Source organism: Cibotium barometz, chromosome 28 (genome assembly GCF_041138505.1).
Source record: "Cibotium barometz isolate CiBa-2024 chromosome 28, ASM4113850v1, whole genome shotgun sequence".
NCBI lineage: Eukaryota > Viridiplantae > Streptophyta > Polypodiopsida > Cyatheales > Cibotiaceae > Cibotium > Cibotium barometz.
The window spans coordinates 51577897-51596247 of NC_141073.1; the positions used below are offsets into that span (position 1 = coordinate 51577897).

The 18351-nt window shown below is 43.5% G+C and overlaps 1 protein-coding gene across 5 annotated transcripts in view; it reads left to right on the forward strand.

The window, feature by feature from the left end:
* Positions 1-3775: 3775 nt before the first annotated feature.
* Positions 3776-18351, forward strand: part of LOC147622909 (uncharacterized) — a 101572-nt gene continuing 86996 nt past the window's right edge. For all 5 annotated transcript variants that reach the window (XR_015269554.1, XM_086822518.1, XM_086822519.1 and 2 more), the window contains exons 1-2: positions 3776-5248; positions 5764-5882. Coding sequence is in view for 4 of the 5 variants with exons in the window: in XM_086822518.1 (XP_086678644.1) it covers positions 4228-5248; positions 5764-5882 (1140 nt within the window). In the remaining variant the exon portion in view is untranslated. The remainder of the gene's footprint in view (positions 5249-5763; positions 5883-18351) is intronic.

Genomic DNA, 18351 nt, shown 5'->3' on the forward strand with positions numbered 1-18351 from the left:
TTTTTTACTCTCGTACCTAACCAATTTACCATACTCCTAAGCCACATCTACGTAGAAACCTACCCCACTCCATCTTATCTCTTTTTTCATGACTCCGAGCTTTTTCTCCTCAACCCTCTTGACATCTATTCTCTTCTTCTTCAACCCATTGTTCTCAACTTTATTCCATTGTGCTTCCTCATTAAAAAATCTATAAACTTTTATGATAAAGAAGGCTTCTTAGGCATAGCCACCCCTAGCCCCATCAAAGCTTCGTCAATGTTAAGAAATCAACAAAATCCATACTCTAGCTTCAAGGGAAAGGCCACCAAGTAACGCGAGAAACATTTTTTCCATCTTGCCTCAAACCACATACCACCTATGGGTATTCTCATTCTTTTACTTCCTTGTTTGCTAATGATAAAGATGATGTTGCAAATGTCACTAATAAGAAAGTTAGTGAAGATGAAGCATGAAAGCCAACCCATTCCGCAAGTTCCCTTAATACGAGAAACTCGTAATGGCCATACCTAGTCCAAAAGGCGGTTCTTTCGACGTGCCTTTCATGAATATGTATCTGGTGATAGCCAGTACGTAAATCTATCTTCGTGAAATATTTCGCTCCTGCTACCGGTCAATTAGGTCATTTGATCTAGGGAGAGGATAACGGTGCTTAATTGTCAGCTTGTTCAATATCTTGTAATCTATACACATTCTCAAGGTGTTGTCCTTCTTTCTCCTAAGCAACATAGGTGCACCCCAAGGTGATTTACTTGGACAGATCTAGCCCATCCTCAAATAATCCTCGAGTTGATTAGCTAACTCATCTTCCTCAGCTTGGCTCATCCTGTAAGGTGGAATACTAACAGGGTGAGCACCAGGGATCAGGTCAATACGATGATCTACTGCCCTTTCAGGTGGTAAGCCCGATGGCAGTTCCTTAGGAAATACATCTTGAAACAAATCAAGTATCTTCTGTAATTCTTTGCTTTCAAATACTCTTAATTCATTGACATCCATAGAAGGTATGAGAAATGAAGAAAGTGGAATCAATACACAATGGAAAGCAGTATACAAAGAAGAATCCATTATATTACCAAAATCAACTGTATTTATAAGAGGTCCCTGAGAGGGATGTATACAGTCACCTAAGATACTATACTGGGTGTTCCTATGTTTAAAAGAAAAAATATGACTAGACCAATCTATCTGGACTTGAAGAGTCTTAAACCACTCAATCCCTAATAACAAGTCTACATGTTCTAGGTGCATAATATACATTCCAGAGTATCTTTGTAGTCCTGAATCCGAATTGGTAGCATCTCCACCTTTCGATCCCATACTTGCCGACCCGCAGGTAGGTGTACGCCACATCTACGTACAAACCTACCCCACTCCATCTTATCTCTTTTTTCATGACTCCGAGCTTTTTCTCCTCAACCCTCTTGACATCTATTCTCTTCTTCTTCAACCCATTGTTCTCAACTTTATTCCATTGTGCTTCCTCATTAAAAAATCTATAAACTTTTATAATAAAGAAGGCTTCTTAGGCATAGCCACCCCTAGCCCCATCAAAGCTTCGTCAATGTTAAGAGATCAACAAAATCCATACTCTAGCTTCAAGGGCAAGGCCACCAAGTAACGTGAGAAACATTTTTTCCATCTTGCCTCAAACCACATACCACCTATGGGTATTCTCATTCTTTTTTAGTGTGTTTGCACACAGTCCATCTTAAGAAAATCGGCATATCCCAAATTAAAACCCAACATGTGGCACATATCCCATCACTAAAGTAAAGTTAGCCAATGTGACTTCCTTGTTTGCTAACGATAAAAAATGTCACTAATAAGAAAGTTAGTGAAGATGAAGCATGAAAGCCAACCCATTCCGTAAGTTCCCCCCTCATTATCTCCCCCACAATCACCACCACCTCCAAAATCCACTAAACCTCCTCATTTTGACATCCCTTCTACCTCTTTCAACTTCTCTTTTGATTTTTCTTCCGAACCTACACCTTCCTCTTCTCACACTAACACAACTAACTTGTAGGATGTTGTGAATGCCACTAATAAGAAAGCCAACACTAGCTGCTTCATGGCCACATGAAAGCCAACCCATTCCACAACCTCCCCTTCATTATCTCCCCCACAATCACAACTACCTCCTAAATCCACTCAATCTCCTCCCTTTTGACATCCTTCTACCACTTTCAACTTCCCTTTTGTTTGTTCTTTGGGACCTCCAACTTCCTTTCCTCACACTAACACGAGTAACTTGCTAGGATTCCATGGAGTTTGAGTCCAAGTTTAAAGCAAGTTCTTCCATTGGTTAATGCACTGCCCACACCAATAGAGCCACAAGGCCTAACTAAAGGTAATGAGCTCCAGCAAAATCCCCCACAAGGCCAACTTGGGCCATCCATGAGAAGTAAGACTTTGAAGATATCCATCCTTGGAACCTAACTGCTATACAAACAACTACGAGAAGGAGGACTCTACCACTTATGTCATGGTGAAGTGCATGTGTGTCATTGCAACAATACCCATAGAAAGAATTATGAGAACTGGAAAACCAATCACTTGTCCTCCATTTGAGGTGGCTATATCGACGATGACTTGTATCTTATAGTAATGCTAGAAGTTGACATGGGATTATGGCAAGCACGGCGAGTGAAGATTAGCTTAAAGATCTTGAGTATTAGAACTTAGGAGTGTTAGTGCATGCTCAAAGTATTTATCCACAGTGTACTTTATGCCCACAAAGCACTGCTCTACTATATGTGTATAGATTTCAAAGCTCTCCCTAAAGATGAATATTAGCAAGATATTAGCAAACTTTCAACTTTTGTCATTTTAGGGATCCACAACCTCACTCACCTCGGAAAAAAAAAGGATGAACCAAATGGAAGCCTTCAATGGAAACTATAATGGGGGGACAATTCAATTCTTTAAGCTTATCATCTCCTCCTTGAAAAGGTGCCTATCAAAGAATGGGACAAATAGGAGCACTTAGTTTTTTACATTTACTAAGCTCCCACCCTCTACCAATAGATATAACACTACAATAAAGTTTGATACATGCATGGCCATTGCCTCATCGCCTTCTTTGAAGACATGATTGACATTCATTTTAGCCTTGGTAAGTTTCCAATGAACAAGCAATAACCTTCATCATCGAGATGCCATCAACCACTACAACTACTCCATGGGTGTCTACCCATCATGTCTTTGATGGTAGGATGTGATCACAATTAGGAAGGGGGTATATTAACCACATTGGTTAACATCTCATTGATCTTTTTGAAAGATGTACATGCCCGCACTTTGTAATCAAAGCACATTTTTGTATTTGATGGCACTGTAGCTATAAAGTGATTTCCTTCTAACCCCTTGACATAGAATCACACAAGTAGCCTAAGTTCTCTTGCAAAGATCTTGTAAGCACAAAGAAAAGCGATTTTGAGAGGAGTTACCCCTCCAATAATGTGAGCCTTTTGTTGTTTCATTTTTCCTATAGCTATAAAGCGACTTTCTTCTAACCCCTTAACAGAGAGTCACACAAGTAGCCTAAGATTTTTGCCAAAGATCTTGCAAAGCACAATATGAAAAAAAGGAAAGCGATTTTGAGAGGATTTATCCTCCAATAATGTGAGCTTTTCGTTGTTTCATTTTTCCTAAAAGTGGAAGATTATATACCTTTTGCTTTTCCTCAAAGTGGAAGGTTATATTCTGCGAAGAAAGTAGTAGTCCCTTACTTATAACTAGTGCTCAACCCATGTGTTGTTGCGGTATGTAAAAGACATTAAGAAGTGAAACTCAGGAATGGAAGCCGGAATACAAAAGGTCAATCGGAATACAAAGGGTCAATCAAATACAAAGGGTCAATAGAAGGGATATTTTTTAGAAATCCAAGATTTATTTTTTCTCTCCTCTCCTTGTGCCTTGGTTGTCCATAGTTAATATGTAACTAGTACTGCCGGAATACAAAGAGTCAATTGAAGGGATTTTTTCCTCTTATTTTTTAGAAATCCAGGATTTCTTTTTTCTCTCCTCTCCTTGTACCTTGGTTGTCCATGGTTAATATGTAATAATAGATAGATTAGTTTATACTAGCACGCTAATTACCATTTGTCCCTTACTTATAATTAGTTGTATATTAGCACTCTAATTACTATTTGTTCTGGCCAGCCAAGCGGGATCAAAAAAGGCAGGTGTAGCCATGGAGCTTGCACATCTCACCTGCGAAGGATGAGTGGACCTGGCACTCCTCCTCCTAACCAGTATCTCTGCCCTGGAGGTAACAGGAGGTCCCGATCACATCCTTCGGCAGCTGCTTCAGCATTGCTGCAAGTGCAGGAAGAGGCTCTGCTAGGGTTGCGTTTTGCGAATCCGTCAAGCCCCGCTTCGCATTCAGAGTCGGTGGAGGAGCTTCTGAGGCAATGCGTTTCTGCGTTCGTTGAGAAGTCACAGAATCGCGACTCTTGGTCTGGCTTTGCAAGCGATGGCCCCGAGCTTCCGAATCGACGGAGTCCGCGAAAGCTCTTCACGGCTCATGAGACTGTCGCATATAGGCGAAAATCTGCCAGGGTGTCATCAGAAGAGCTTAAGAGAATCTCTGCCGCGGGCTTTTGCACATCCATCTCCGACACATCGGCCCCCATCGGCTCTGAAGATGAGGTGAGCTTCCGATGGCTGAAGGCAAGTTCCTGCGCAGAGAATGTAGCTCCTGAGAGAGACATCGCTAGGAATGGCTTGCAGAGAGAGAGCTTGAAAGCCTGGCCCATGGTTTGCTTGGAAGGCGCATCCAGAGGGCCTGCTCATAGGACTGTCAAGGGATGGGAAATCATCAAAGCAGGAATGGAGCATGTCCTAGGGCGCTCCATAGTGCCAGCAACAAAACACAAGCTCTCAGGTGCCTCACCTTCTACAGGGAAAATGCTCCAGTATCGCAGAGATAACTTGAAAAGTAGAGATGGCTTGGACAGAAGAGATGACTTGGCACTTGTTTCAGCCATTCAAGGCAGCACAGATATAACAGTTTCTAGCACGCTAGCCCAGCCTGCACAGGTCCTTACCTCAGTCAAAGAGTCCAAAGGAGGTGCAAAACCACCCCTTAACTCTCAACACAACGCTGTTGCTGGGGCATTGGCTGGAACTTGTGTAAGCCTTTGCTTGCACCCTGTAGACACCGTCAAGACTGTGCTTCAGGCTCAAAGTTTTAGTCACAGATCCGTACTCCACACACTTCTTACAATAATCTCAGACAGAGGTATGTAGTCTGTGGTTCATGCCACTTGTTTATGGTTTACCTCCCTGAATGTGCACGATGGTAAAGATTCCAGACTCTTTATCAGATTTCTTCCGAATGTGCTTGATGTTAAAATTCACATGTTTAGTGGATTCTCTCTGAATGCACCTGATGTCAAAGCTTTAGAATGCTCACCAGATTTCCTCTTGATGTGCACAATGGCAATGAGTTCCTGTGGATGTGCATGATGATGCCAAAGACGTCATACTGTTTGTGAGGTCTCTTCTAAACGTGCATGGTCTTCTAAATGTGCATGGTGGCACATAGCCAATGCTGTCAGTGGATCCCCTTTGTGTGCATGATAGCGAAGAAGGGTCAAGCATTGGATTTTAGCTCAAAATTTGTTGATAAACTAGTACAATGTTTCTCAGGCCTGCAATTTAGACTCTGTAAACCATCCAAATGTGCACGACAGCAAAGAGTGTAGGTTGTTCATGAGCTGCTAACTCAATATTTTTTGGTCAATTGGACTTCAGGTTTCTTAGGCCTTTATAGTGGACTTGGAAGCAATCTCGCTTCTTCTGCTCCAATCTCAGCGATCTATACCTTCACATATGAATCAGTTAAAGCAGCTCTGCTCCCTCATCTGCCAAAAGTAAGAGCTCCAGACTAGATTTGATTCAAATTTCTGCTAATGCCCTTTGTTTACTCATGATAGATTAGAGCCTCTATCAATTGAAGTTGACCTTTTAAAGTTGAGGGATGAAAGTGCATGAAACCCATTGATCTTGTGTTTGCCCATCTTTGGTTATTTTTGTCACGTGCACACTCTTCCGAGTGTGACGTGGACATGGTACCCATTGGCTAGCTTAGAGGTTGAGTACGTGGCTGGATTCATGTGTTAATAAGGGCTATTGTACCAGTTCATTATAATATTGTCTAGGCATCCAATGAGTAGTCGAGTGTGGTCAGAGCTATTGGGTTACTGTGTGAACACGCTTAGTTGGACATTATTATTAAGGTTAGTAGGCTTGGTAGCCAACTCACCATCATTAGACCCTATAATAGGAGTCTAGGTCTTAGTCATATTCATTGATTGAAGAGTCAATCATCATTGAGTTAACTTAGGAGCAGTGCTATTGTTGAGTATTTCTGTTCAGCGTTGTATATTCTTCATGTTAGTAATACATGGTAGATTAGATCATCTCTCTATTGTGTATTGAGCAAGAAGAAAAAGCAGTTTATTGCATGGGGTTAAGTCTCTGAGGAGGCGCTAATTGCAATCAATCAATCATAACACACTTACGCAGGCACCCTTGTTACAATTTTGCTAGGAATAATGATGCCATGATTGTGGGTTTGTATTTGGTTTGTCTTTGTTTATAGATTGATTGCTAGCAACTTTAGAGCTAGTAGTGATAGTAGACATGCTATATGATTGTACTATAATGAGGAGTGTAGATCTTGTCACAATTAAGCGTTAGTTTAATTAAGCATACTTTAAGCATTAGTTTAATTAAGAATACTGTGAGCATTAAAGATAAAACCACATAATCTCAAAACCGTAAACATTGCACCAAGGGACAGAGATGGGTCGACCCTCCCAAGGTATTTTAGTATTAGAAGAGTATTGATCTTTACAAGCTTTGATGACTCAAGCTACCTCCATTGGCTCATAAGAATTTTCGATTACAATTGAAGGATGAAACAGTGAAAGAGCAGGAATGTTGGTGTATTGGATCAATTACTGACCAAAAGATCACATAATCACATACTTACCCACTATTGGAGATAAATACTCACTCTCATAGGGCAATCTGGTTCTCCCCAACATCAGATCCATCACGCAAAAGCCTTAAAAAATGAAGCTATCAAGAAGAAGAGTGTTGGCTGATTTTTGCATGGAAAGAAGAGGTCGCCTAACTTTGTCATGCTTGCCCATACCCATTGCACATGGGTTTCGCCACTTGTCCATAATCTTGTGGGAGTTGACCATACACACAGACTTGGCCAAAGTTTTGGGACATTTCACACTTCATTAATGAAGTGGCGTTCAATTTATAAGTTATACATACATTATTTGTCCTTGGGCTTTGAATGTAGTGTGAACTTGCTTCATTCTCATTAGTTGGGCCTAAACTAATACTTCCTTGCTACAAAAAACATACACCATGCCTTAACCAACACCATCTTCTCTGATCATGAGAGCCAAGAACTGCTCACATCTCGGATTGCCTATCCTGGACCTAGAGATTTGACAAGGCATTGAGGAGGCTTATACTTTCAGCCTTGGCACTGTTGCTTTTGACTTGGATGGGGCTTTATAGGAGGTTAGCCAGATTCTTCAGATTCATAATAAGGCAGTTGTTGGAGAACAAGACTTATCAAAGACATAAAAAACATAAGGCATGTGCACATCCTCTTGTAAAAGAGAGGATAAAATCCATAAAGTAACCACAAGGCAAAAGTCAAGGGGGATCTATCTTTGCAAAAATGAAGGAGTTGATTTAGGAGGGCCTAGAATCTAGGTAAAGGTGGAGAGAATCATGGGCACCTAATGTAACATGCGTTGTAGAAGCATGTTCATAATTAATGCTAAGAAAAGAAGATTAATGCTAATCCTATCTTTAGCAAAGACACAAAAGAGAAGGAGAGATAGACCTAATCTACTGGATATTGCCAAAACATGCTATATATACAATGATCTTGTTGATTCACAGCTTTGTGCAAATGATCTTGCTGATTCACTGTTTCATGATGCATATCAAAGATCCCTACAACCCTCTACTTGCAATCGGACAAGAGAAGCTCCTGTTGATCCACCATTGTGTCCTTGTTGCATTGTAGACTCTAACATGTCCATGGGCAAACTTGCACATGACAGCCTCGTCTATAACTTCTGAAGGGATCGGACCTGCATATGGTTTTAACCAATTGACGTGGAACACATCGTGCATAGTCGAACTCGGAGGTAGCTTCAACTTCATTGAAACCTCATTAATCTTTGTTTGGATGGGAAAAGGTCCGAAGCTCTTGAAAGACAACTTTGGGCATCGCTTGCCCACCTGTTTGTGTTAGAAGTCATCTCCTGTCTATACATATACACCAAGGCCTCTGTTGTGGGTGTGCCCGCCTTATTAGGTGTTTTCTCATTTTTCCCCACTCTCCATATTGTTTCCCCATTTTTTCCCCTATTTTTCCATGGCTTGGGTGGCTGCCCTGTGATGGCAGTATGTCCCAGTAGCTGGCCGACTGCATGTGTTCACCCTCTGGAGCAGGCCGACTAATGTGATCTGGTCGTGGACCTCTCAGATGCTGGCTGACTTCATTCTGCTGGCCGACTGGTGTTGAGTGCAGTCGGATGCCTGTTGACTGTCCCTTCTACTGGCCGATTGCTCTCTTGGGGCCATATAAAATGGCCCCATTGCCCCCATGCCATTGTATCACTTCGGGATCTTCTTTGTGTATATAGAGCAGAGTTACACGCCTCTATCTCTCTCTCTCTCTCTCGTGCTGTTTTTTTTCTGCATTGCGTTTGCGCTCCTGTCCTGAGATTTGGTCATCATCTCCGCTGCGCATTCTGATGTGGTATCAGAGCCCTAGGCTCTAAATAGTTCTTGGGATTTGTGTGAGCAAGAGGGGGACTGTTGTGTTGTTGATTGGTGGACTGTACGGGACTGTTTGGGAAGAGGAGAAGCAAGAGGAGGGCGAGCTGATTTGCTGGACAGCCACTTGCAGGTGTAAGTTCTTTGTTCCCACCCAGCCACCCTTTTCAGAGTACATCCCCGCAATGGCAGATCTGTTAGAGATGGCCAAGAGGCATGTGAAGATCCCTACACTCCCCACGTCCCCGATGGACCGTCAGTTGGACGGGAATAATTACGGCATATGGAAGGTTATGATGGAATTTGTTCTGGAGTCTTACGACCTCGTTGATTTCATCGTTGTTGGGGTTCCACGGCCAGAAGTAGAGGAAGGGGAGTTACCGTCTATCCAAAAGGACCGGGAGGCACAGGCAGAGATGTGGGACCGTGTCAACGCCAGGGTTCGTTCGTTTATCTTCCTCAACTGCACACCGCAGGTAATCAATCATGTAAAGCATATGACGTTAGTAGAGGTATATGGCAGCATTTGGCTTCTCTTTACAACAGCGTATCGTCCATGAAGAGGATTTCCTTGGAAGTACATATGCGGGTTATGAGCCCTGCAAAGTCGTCGATGATGCGGGAGCATATTAACAAGCTGCAGGCTCTTCAACAGGAAGTTCTTCAGGTTGGGAAGGAGATATCGTCAGAGGGCATGGCCATAACGTTGCTGTCGCACTTGCCCTCTCAGTACTCAGCATTTTACTCGTCTTTGATTACCAGTGTGGCAGGCTCAGCACCATCACGTGGGAGGAGCTTGTGCCCATGGTTTTGGACCCATAGTTAGACGGGGACGGGGACGGGGACGGGGACGGCTAAAGGCAGGGAACGGGGACGGGGACGGGGGGATGGGGACGGCACTCAAAATTGTTAATTTTAGAGGTGTAAAGAATCAAGATTAATCAATCAATAGCAACAAGCTTTCTAACTCCAAAAGTTATGAATCATGATACACATTACATTTAAAATTAAATTACGCTACGAGGTGCAAGAGTCAAGAGTCAAGACTTGCAAAGTTGGAAAAGAAAGAATTTAAAGTTGATAACATTAAATAGATATACTCAAAAGATGTTGGTGTTGGGGTAAAGGCATTATGCCCACCCTTATAGTGTGTACAAGCCCATAAGTTATAGTACATAGTACACTTAGTACTTTTAATGTACTAAGTGCACTATGTGTACTAGTGCAATATACATGTGTGATAGGGGAGTCACACACTCATGCCTTTCATGAGTTGACTTATCCCCACAACTCTCTCTCTCTCTCTCCCTTGCTTCTCTGTGTATGTCTCCCATGAATGAACTCTAAACCCTAATTCAAGTTTCTCCCCATCAACTGGTATCAGAGCCAGAGTGAGGTTTGCCTGGTTCATTCGGAGCCTGTAGGTGTTGAGAAGGGCGACCTTGCAGCTTCTGTTTTAGGGCAGGTGCCCTTCGAATCTTTGACACAGGCAGGCAGCAACTTTCCCATTCAGCAGCCTGTGTGTGAAGAGGCGCAGCCACCCAGTTAGCGCAGCAGAAGCCAGCGCATCAACAACAGCAGCCAGCGCATCAACTGCACCTACAGGTAGTCGGCGGGCGTCCATCAAGTGGGTGAAGCGAAGGCTTTTACTACTTGACACGAGCCGGCAGAAACGGTGCGGTGAGCGTGTAGCCTTGGTGGCCACAAGGCGTTAGACGTGCGACGGGCGCCGTGCTGCTGCAGGTTCACGCAAAGCTGGCGGATAGGCGAAGGCAAACGCCCACCACCGTGACATCGTGATCAACGCCCGACCATTAGCGAAGGGGGCGCCCGTCAGCAAGCTTCCATCTGGCAGCAACCTGGTATTGTTCTGTGCGCTGCTGGGAGTACAGGCAACAACCTGGTATTGTTCGCATCACTCGCCCTGACAAAGCTCGCCAAAGGGCAGCGCTTGCAGCAGTCTTCTACACCACGCTTGAAGATACTCACATGTGAGGATTTTTCATCAGCACAATCTTTCTGCAGCAGCACCAAATTCATCAACCCGCCTGCAAATCAGAGAAATTCAGAATTTCATAGGTATTTGCCTTCAATTTTTTGCGAATTTCTTATCAATTAAATCAATTGAGCAAATACAGGTGCCCAATTGCTCAATTTTTGAGCAAAATTGGCAAAATTGGGTGACATTGGTCACAATCAGGATAAATTTGCAGGAAATTGGTCAAATCAGGATCAATTTGCAGGAAATTGGTCAAATCAGGATCAATTTGCAGGAAATTGGATGTCGAAATTTGGGGCTTTTGATGTAATTGTGCAATTAAGCACTCATACATGCTGTATGATGTGAAAAATTGCACATTTGGGCAAAATTGCAGCAAATTGCAGCAAATTGCAGTGCAAATCAAGGGGCTTTTGTGCCGATTTGGTTGATTTGCATGCAGGCAATCGCATTTGATGCTGTGGATAATGTGTTGATGCCTTACAAGCACTCAATGTGCCTGTAAATCAAGGGGCTTTCATGTATTTGATGTATATGTGGCCAGGGGGAAGCATCTTGAACACTCTGGATGCCTTCATGTGCGTCAATGTACCATGCATGATCAGAAATTGATCTCAAATCAAGGGGCTTTTCAAGTTTGTATGCTTGTTGAGCTTGGCAAAGCAGCAGGCAAGACATTTATGCCTTGAATCCTCAGAAATCAGCTTGCAGTCAAGGGGCTTTTGCCCAATTTCTGTTCGGGACTGTTGTATGCAGTGTACGGGACTGTAAAAATCTGATTTTTACTCATTTGGACAGCCAGGAGAGCATTTATTGCTACTGTACCTGCTGGTACAGATTTGGCACAGCTTTGTGCATGTTTTGGCATGGCTGTACACTGTTTTGAGTGATCAAAAGGTTCAAATTCAGCTGCTGTACTTGCCGGGACAGGTTTGGTACATCATTGGTGAGCACTTGGTACTGCTGTACAGTACTTTGGAAAGGCAAAAGAGCACATTTAAGGTGCTGTCCAAAATCTGCAGCAACCAGATTTTGGTGTTTTCATCACAAAAAGTGGGAGAAAAGTTGCATTCTTGCTTCCGCAGTGGGAGATAAAGCTTGGGAGAACATTTGTGAGCACTTTGTGTGCTTTGGGTGCAGTGTTTGCACATCTTGAGTGCAGTGTTTGCACATTTGCAGGGAGTCAGGCATTGACAGGTTGCATTTTGCTATGGCAACCACAGGTGAGAGCTCTTCATTGCTTCACATCAAGAAGCTTGAAGGCTCGCATAATTATGACATTTGGCAAACCCAGTGCTACAATGTGTTGCTTCAGAAAAAGCAGCACAAGCCTATCAAAGAAAGGGGTGTGATGCCCGCTTCTCTTACTGCTGAAGAGTGGGAAGATATGGATGAGCTGGCAAGATCTACTATCATGTTGTCTGTGTCAGACTCATTACTTTTCAGCATTCGTGAAGAGAAGACAGCTTGGGGAATGTGGCAGAGATTGCAGGACTTGTATGCCCAACAAAGTGCCTCAAGCAAAGTGTATTGGTTGAAGAAACTCATAGGCCTTCAGATGAAGGAAGGGGCTTCTATGACAGCCCATCTAAATGAGTTTAATGGTATTGTCAGCCAGGTTATAAATCAAAAGTTGGCAATGGACGATGAGTTCAAAGCCACTTTTTTGTTATGCACTTTGCCAGAGAGTTGGGACACATTCAGGACAGCCACTAGCAATTCGCATGCTATGCTGTCATATGCAGATGTTGAGGGTGCTCTTCTTCAAGAAGAGATGAACAGGAAGAACAACTCTGTTGGAAAGTCCAATGCAATGAATGCACGTGGGAGATCCCAGCAAAGGGGGAAAAGCCAAGAAAGGGGAAGGAGCAAGTCTCGCTCCAAAAAGGATTTGGAATGCCATTATTGTGGCAAGAAGGGACACATTAAAAAGCAATGCTACAAATGGAAAAATGATCAAAAAGAAAAAGGAAAAGGCAAAGACAAAGAGAAGGATGAAGCCAAAGATGTAAAGCAGAAGGGCAAAAGTGGAGTCAAGATCGAAGAAATCAATGTGTCACATGCAGGTGGCAGTGAGGATGAGGTCCTCTTTACGTCTTCACTTGATGCCCATTCACTTCTTACAGGTGGTCATGGTATGCACTCATGGATCATTGATTCAGGTGCCTCCTTTCATGTCACAGGTTGCAGAGACTTGTTTGTCAGGTACACTGCTGGCAATGAAGGAGTGGTTTATTTGGGTGATAACCATGCATGCAAGATACTTGGCAGAGGTGATGTAAGGCTTGTATTTTCAGATGGCTCACAGCTTATGCTCCATGATGTCAGGCATGTGCCTGAGATCAAGAAGAATCTGCTTTCTACTGGACAGCTTGATGATGCTGATTATGTTACCACATTTGGTAGTGGAAAGTGGAAGATTAGTAAGGGCTCACTGGTTGTTGCCAGAGGCTCTAAGGTGGACACTCTTTATTTCATGCATGCAGGTGTTTGTCACCATGCTAATGTAAATGCAACCGAGCTGCCGGAAATTTCTATGTGGCATAGCCGGTTGGGACACATGAGTGTCAAGGGAATGGAGCAATTGTCTCGTTTGGGTTACTTGCCTTCTCTAAAGTTTTCAAGTTTTCAGTTTTGTGAGCATTGTATATATGGTAGGCAACTACAGTGCCCCCACAAGAAAGCTCTTGGACAGAAAGATGCTCAGTTAGAGCTTGTGCATACAGATGTATGTGAGATGCCTCAGCTTTCTTTGGGAGGGGCAAAATATTTTGTGTCTTTTATTGATGATGCCACACGTAAGGTGTGGGTCTATCCTCTTCGTTTGAAGAGCGATACATTCTCAGTGTTTGAGAAGTTTGTTGCTCTTGTTGAGAATCAAACTGGCAAAACACTGAAGGCTTTGCGTTCCGACAATGGTGGAGAGTACATGTCCAAACAGTTTCAGGACTTTTGTGATGCTAAAGGCATCAAGAGGGAGCTCTCTACTCCTTATGATCCTCCACAAAACGGGACAGCAGAGAGGATGAACAGGACCATTCAGGAGAAGGTCCGTTCTATGTTGTCACATGCTGCATTACCTCATGGTTTTTGGGCTGAAGCTGTTATGACAGCCGTTCACCTTATAAACAGGTCACCTAACACGAGGCTTGGTGGGAAAGTGCCAGAGGAAGTATGGACAGGGAAGCCTCCGTCATACAAGCACTTGAGAGTGTTTGGTTGCGTTGCGTACGTGCACATACGCAGGGAAATGCGCACCAAACTTGATCCTAAGTCTCACAAATGCATATTCCTAGGATATGGTGACAGAGGTGAAATGGGGTATAGACTTTGGGATCCCATGAATAGAAAGATCATACGCAGCAATGATGTCATTTTTGATGAAACATGCATGTATAAGGAGCCTGCAAGGCAACAGGAGCCTGGCAGAGTCATCTTTGATGATGATGGACATCATGGACAACAACAAAGGGCTGTAAATCAGCCATTACAGCAGGAAAACCAGCCCTTAAATGGTGCTGAAAATGGTCCAAATGGACAGCCAGAGATGGCAGAAGATATCCCTATGGATATACCACAGTTGGAGGATATACCGGGCATGATTTTTCAGCCTTATGGCATGGAACAGGAGCCACCAATGGGTGATATGCAGGCTGGACAGCAACCTGCAAATGATGGTCATTGGGTACGGAGGTCCACTAGACCCTCCAGAGTCCCTGACAGGTTTGTTCCAGGGGTTGACTATTTGATGCTTACTGACTGTGGAGAGCCCTCATGTTATAAAGAGGCTTTACAGAGGGCAGACAAAGCTCTATGGGAGCGTGCTATGAAGTCAGAGATGGATTCTCTGCATAAAAATGGAACATGGAAGTTGGTGTCTTTGCCTGCAGGCAAAAAGGTTTTGCCATGCAAGTGGGTATACAGGCTCAAAGTTGCACCAGATGCAAAGCCAAGATACAAAGCCAGATTAGTGGCTAAGGGCTTCAAGCAGGAATATGGTGTGGACTTTGATGAGATCTTCTCTCCAGTGGTCAAAATGACCACACTTAGAGCTGTGTTGGCTTTGGTTGCGCATGATGATCTGGACTTGATTCAGATGGATGTGAAGACTGCTTTTCTTCACGGTGATCTCCATGACGAGATATATATGCAGCAGCCAGAGGGTTATGCAGTGAGTGGAAAGGAGAAGCTTGTATGCAAGCTGAAAAAGAGTCTTTATGGGCTCAAACAGGCACCAAGAGAATGGTATCATAAATTTGATACATTCATGAAATCTCAGAAATTCAGGAGAAGTGACATAGATCACTGCTTGTACACCAAGAAAGCTTTGGATGGCAGTCTCTTGATTCTCATTTTGTATGTTGATGATATGTTGATTGCCGGAAAATCTCGTAAAGAGATGAATGCCTTGAAGCAGAGGCTGCATGAGACCTTTGATATGAAGGATCTGGGTGATGCAAATCACATCTTGGGTATGCGGATACTTCGGGACAGAAATCAGCATGTGTTGTATTTGTCTCAGAAGGAATACATTGGCAAAGTCTTGCAGAGGTTCAATATGGACGGGGGGAAGAAAGCTAGTACTCCTTTGCCTCCATATGTGAAACTCAGTGCTATGGACAGCCCACAGTCAGATAGAGACAGGGCTGATATGGCCAAGATTCCGTATGCTTCAGCTTGTGGCAGTCTCATGTATGCCATGGTTGCTACTAGGCCGGACATTGCATTTGCAGTGGGAGTGGTTTCTAGATACATGGCCAACCCTGGCAAGAAGCATTGGGAAGCAGTGAAAGGTGTCATGAGATACCTGAAGGGCACACAGGATTTGTGCATTTGCTTTGGCAAACAGGATGCATTAGTGCATGGTTACACGGATTCGGATTATGCCGGTCATCCAGATAACCGGAAGTCTACTACCGGTTATGTATTTACATTCACAGGAGGTGCTGTGTCATGGATATCCAGGATGCAGAAGTGCACAGCCTTATCTACTACAGAGGCCGAGTATATTGCAGCCACAGAGGCTTGCAAGGAGGCATTATGGCTATCTCGGTTAGTGGTTGATTTGGGTTATACAGGGGATATTCCATTGTTGCATTGTGACAGTCAGAGTGCCATTCAGTTGGCAAAGAACCCTGTTTTTCATGCAAAGACGAAGCATGTGGATGTGAAGTATCACTTCATCAGAGAGGTGATAGAGAACAAGCAAATTCAGCTTGTTAAGATTCATACGGATGACAACCCGGCTGATCTGTTGACGAAGAGTTTGCCTCCGGAGCGGTTTGCTCATTGCAGACACTTGATGGGCATTGGATGAGGCCATTTTCAGCCTTGATATGGTCTTGTATATTATCATGTACATGCTGATTTTTTTCTTTTCCTTTACTTAAGGGCACTTTGCCTTTAAGTGGGAGGTTGTTGGGGTAAAGGCATTATGCCCACCCTTATAGTGTGTACAAGCCCATAAGTTATAGTACATAGTACACTTAGTACTTTTAATGTACTAAGTGCACTATGTGTACTAGTGCAATATACATGTGTGATAGGGGAGTCACACACTCATGCCTTTCATGAGTTGACTTATCCCCACAACTCTCTCTCTCTCTCTCCCTTGCTTCTCTGTGTATGTCTCCCATGAATGAACTCTAAACCCTAATTCAAGTTTCTCCCCATCAGTTGGGGCCTGGGCGATACAAAATATAAGTCACTCGCTCTCATACTCTGCGCTCCCAATAAGAGAGGTGCTAGCCTCATGATCATGAGTGCGTGAAGTGTGGATGGGGGTTGTGTCATCCGATGAAGGCTCATGATGAGAACCATCTGTCCCACCCTCCTGTGCAATAGTTGTAGCTGCCTCCTCTTGTTCCATCTCCCACTGTGTAAAAGTATCGGCATTGCATCTTGCACTCTTGCCAAGCATGCGCAAGTTTGCGCTAATGAAGACAGATCATTAGCTCTTTCCACCCCAAGCCGATTTCTTTTCTTTGATGAAATGTGACTGTAGGAGGACCATCATTGCTCTAGGCAAGAAGAGCTAACGGACTGGCTCAAGATCTGGATCGCCAACTGTTGTAGCTCTGGTCCATCTGATCCGAAGTTCTCCCACCATAATGCTGCACCAATCTTTAATCTACATAGTCTCACTAAAAATAAAAGCATTTGTCTTAAAAAACATCAATAGAATAATACACGATCTTGATTAGGTGTTATTCACAATTTTTTTACAATAGGATTTTCTCTATAAATGAAAAACTATTCATTAAACTATTTTCTAGAGTTTTTCATGGAAGATTTTTTATGGTGCGACTTTTTTTGGGAGTTGTAAGGATTTTCCAAAGAGATTTCTTGAAGATAAAGAAGCACTAGGCATTCCTTTTATTCTCTTTGGTGTTCTATATGCATTTTTATATGTTTCTCCTTGGTCTAATGCTATGGCGGTAGCTAACATTTTTTGAATTGACGTTGCTCGGGTTAGCCACACATAGTCATTTGAATAAAGTTCCTAAGAAAACTAAATAAAGATGAACCTTGAAATGCCCTGTAATTAGAGAGCTGGTCTCTAATTTTGCGCCTGATTTCTGCATCCGACGTGAGGCGATCCAAGATGAGTCTCCAACCGTTGCTCACCTCTTTATCACCCTCCTGTCCTTTTCCCTGAAATTCTGGGTCCACCATAAAAGCAGCTGTATGTAAAGGAGAGGAATATGAGCTCCATCTCGCCACACAAAGCGAGTGGATCTCCTCATATCTATCTACATCTGGCTCAAGCTTCTCAAGACTCTCTATCATCCGGTCCATGGCTTCGTATACTTTGCCGATGCATGGTTGCATAGCATCAACAATCCTGAGCAAGTGGACAATGGGATGCACCATGGCGTCGGTACGCTTGAGGTCCTCCCAAAAATCAGCAGCGTCGACCTTTTTCTTGCATGAAATCCCTACCTGTGTACGTGCAAAAGATGAGGAGCAAAACTCATCACTGATGAATAGTTGCCGCACGGCACCCTGACAATCCTTCAAGCGATGCAACATAAGAAAGTTGTATGCAAAGCGAGTGTCCGAGTACTTGAGAAGGACCTTTGTGGACCTCTTCCCAAACTCGGATCGAAGGTATGTGTGATTGTTGATGAAGGTCACAATTGCACATGCATCATCAATCACCGATCCAATCCATGACAATTTCCCAATATCTTTCAAAAGATTATTGAGACAATGTGCCATGCAAAAAGAGACGGTGATTTGAGGATACACTTTCAAGAATAGCTCCCGTTGCCCTATTTGTCGCCTCACCATCCGATCACACATTCGGGGCAGATAATCTCGACAGCGCTACTCCACTCAGCAGCAAGTACATCCGCACTCTTTCCTGTCCCTGAAGCATCATGTGAGGAGACAAAGTACATCTCCCCCCTTGAGTATGCCACAAGGCCATGGATAGACCTTTTCCGCGCGTCACTTCATCCGTCTGCAATCAAAGAGACTCCATTGCGAGCCCATTGTCTCTTTGTGTTTGCCGCCGC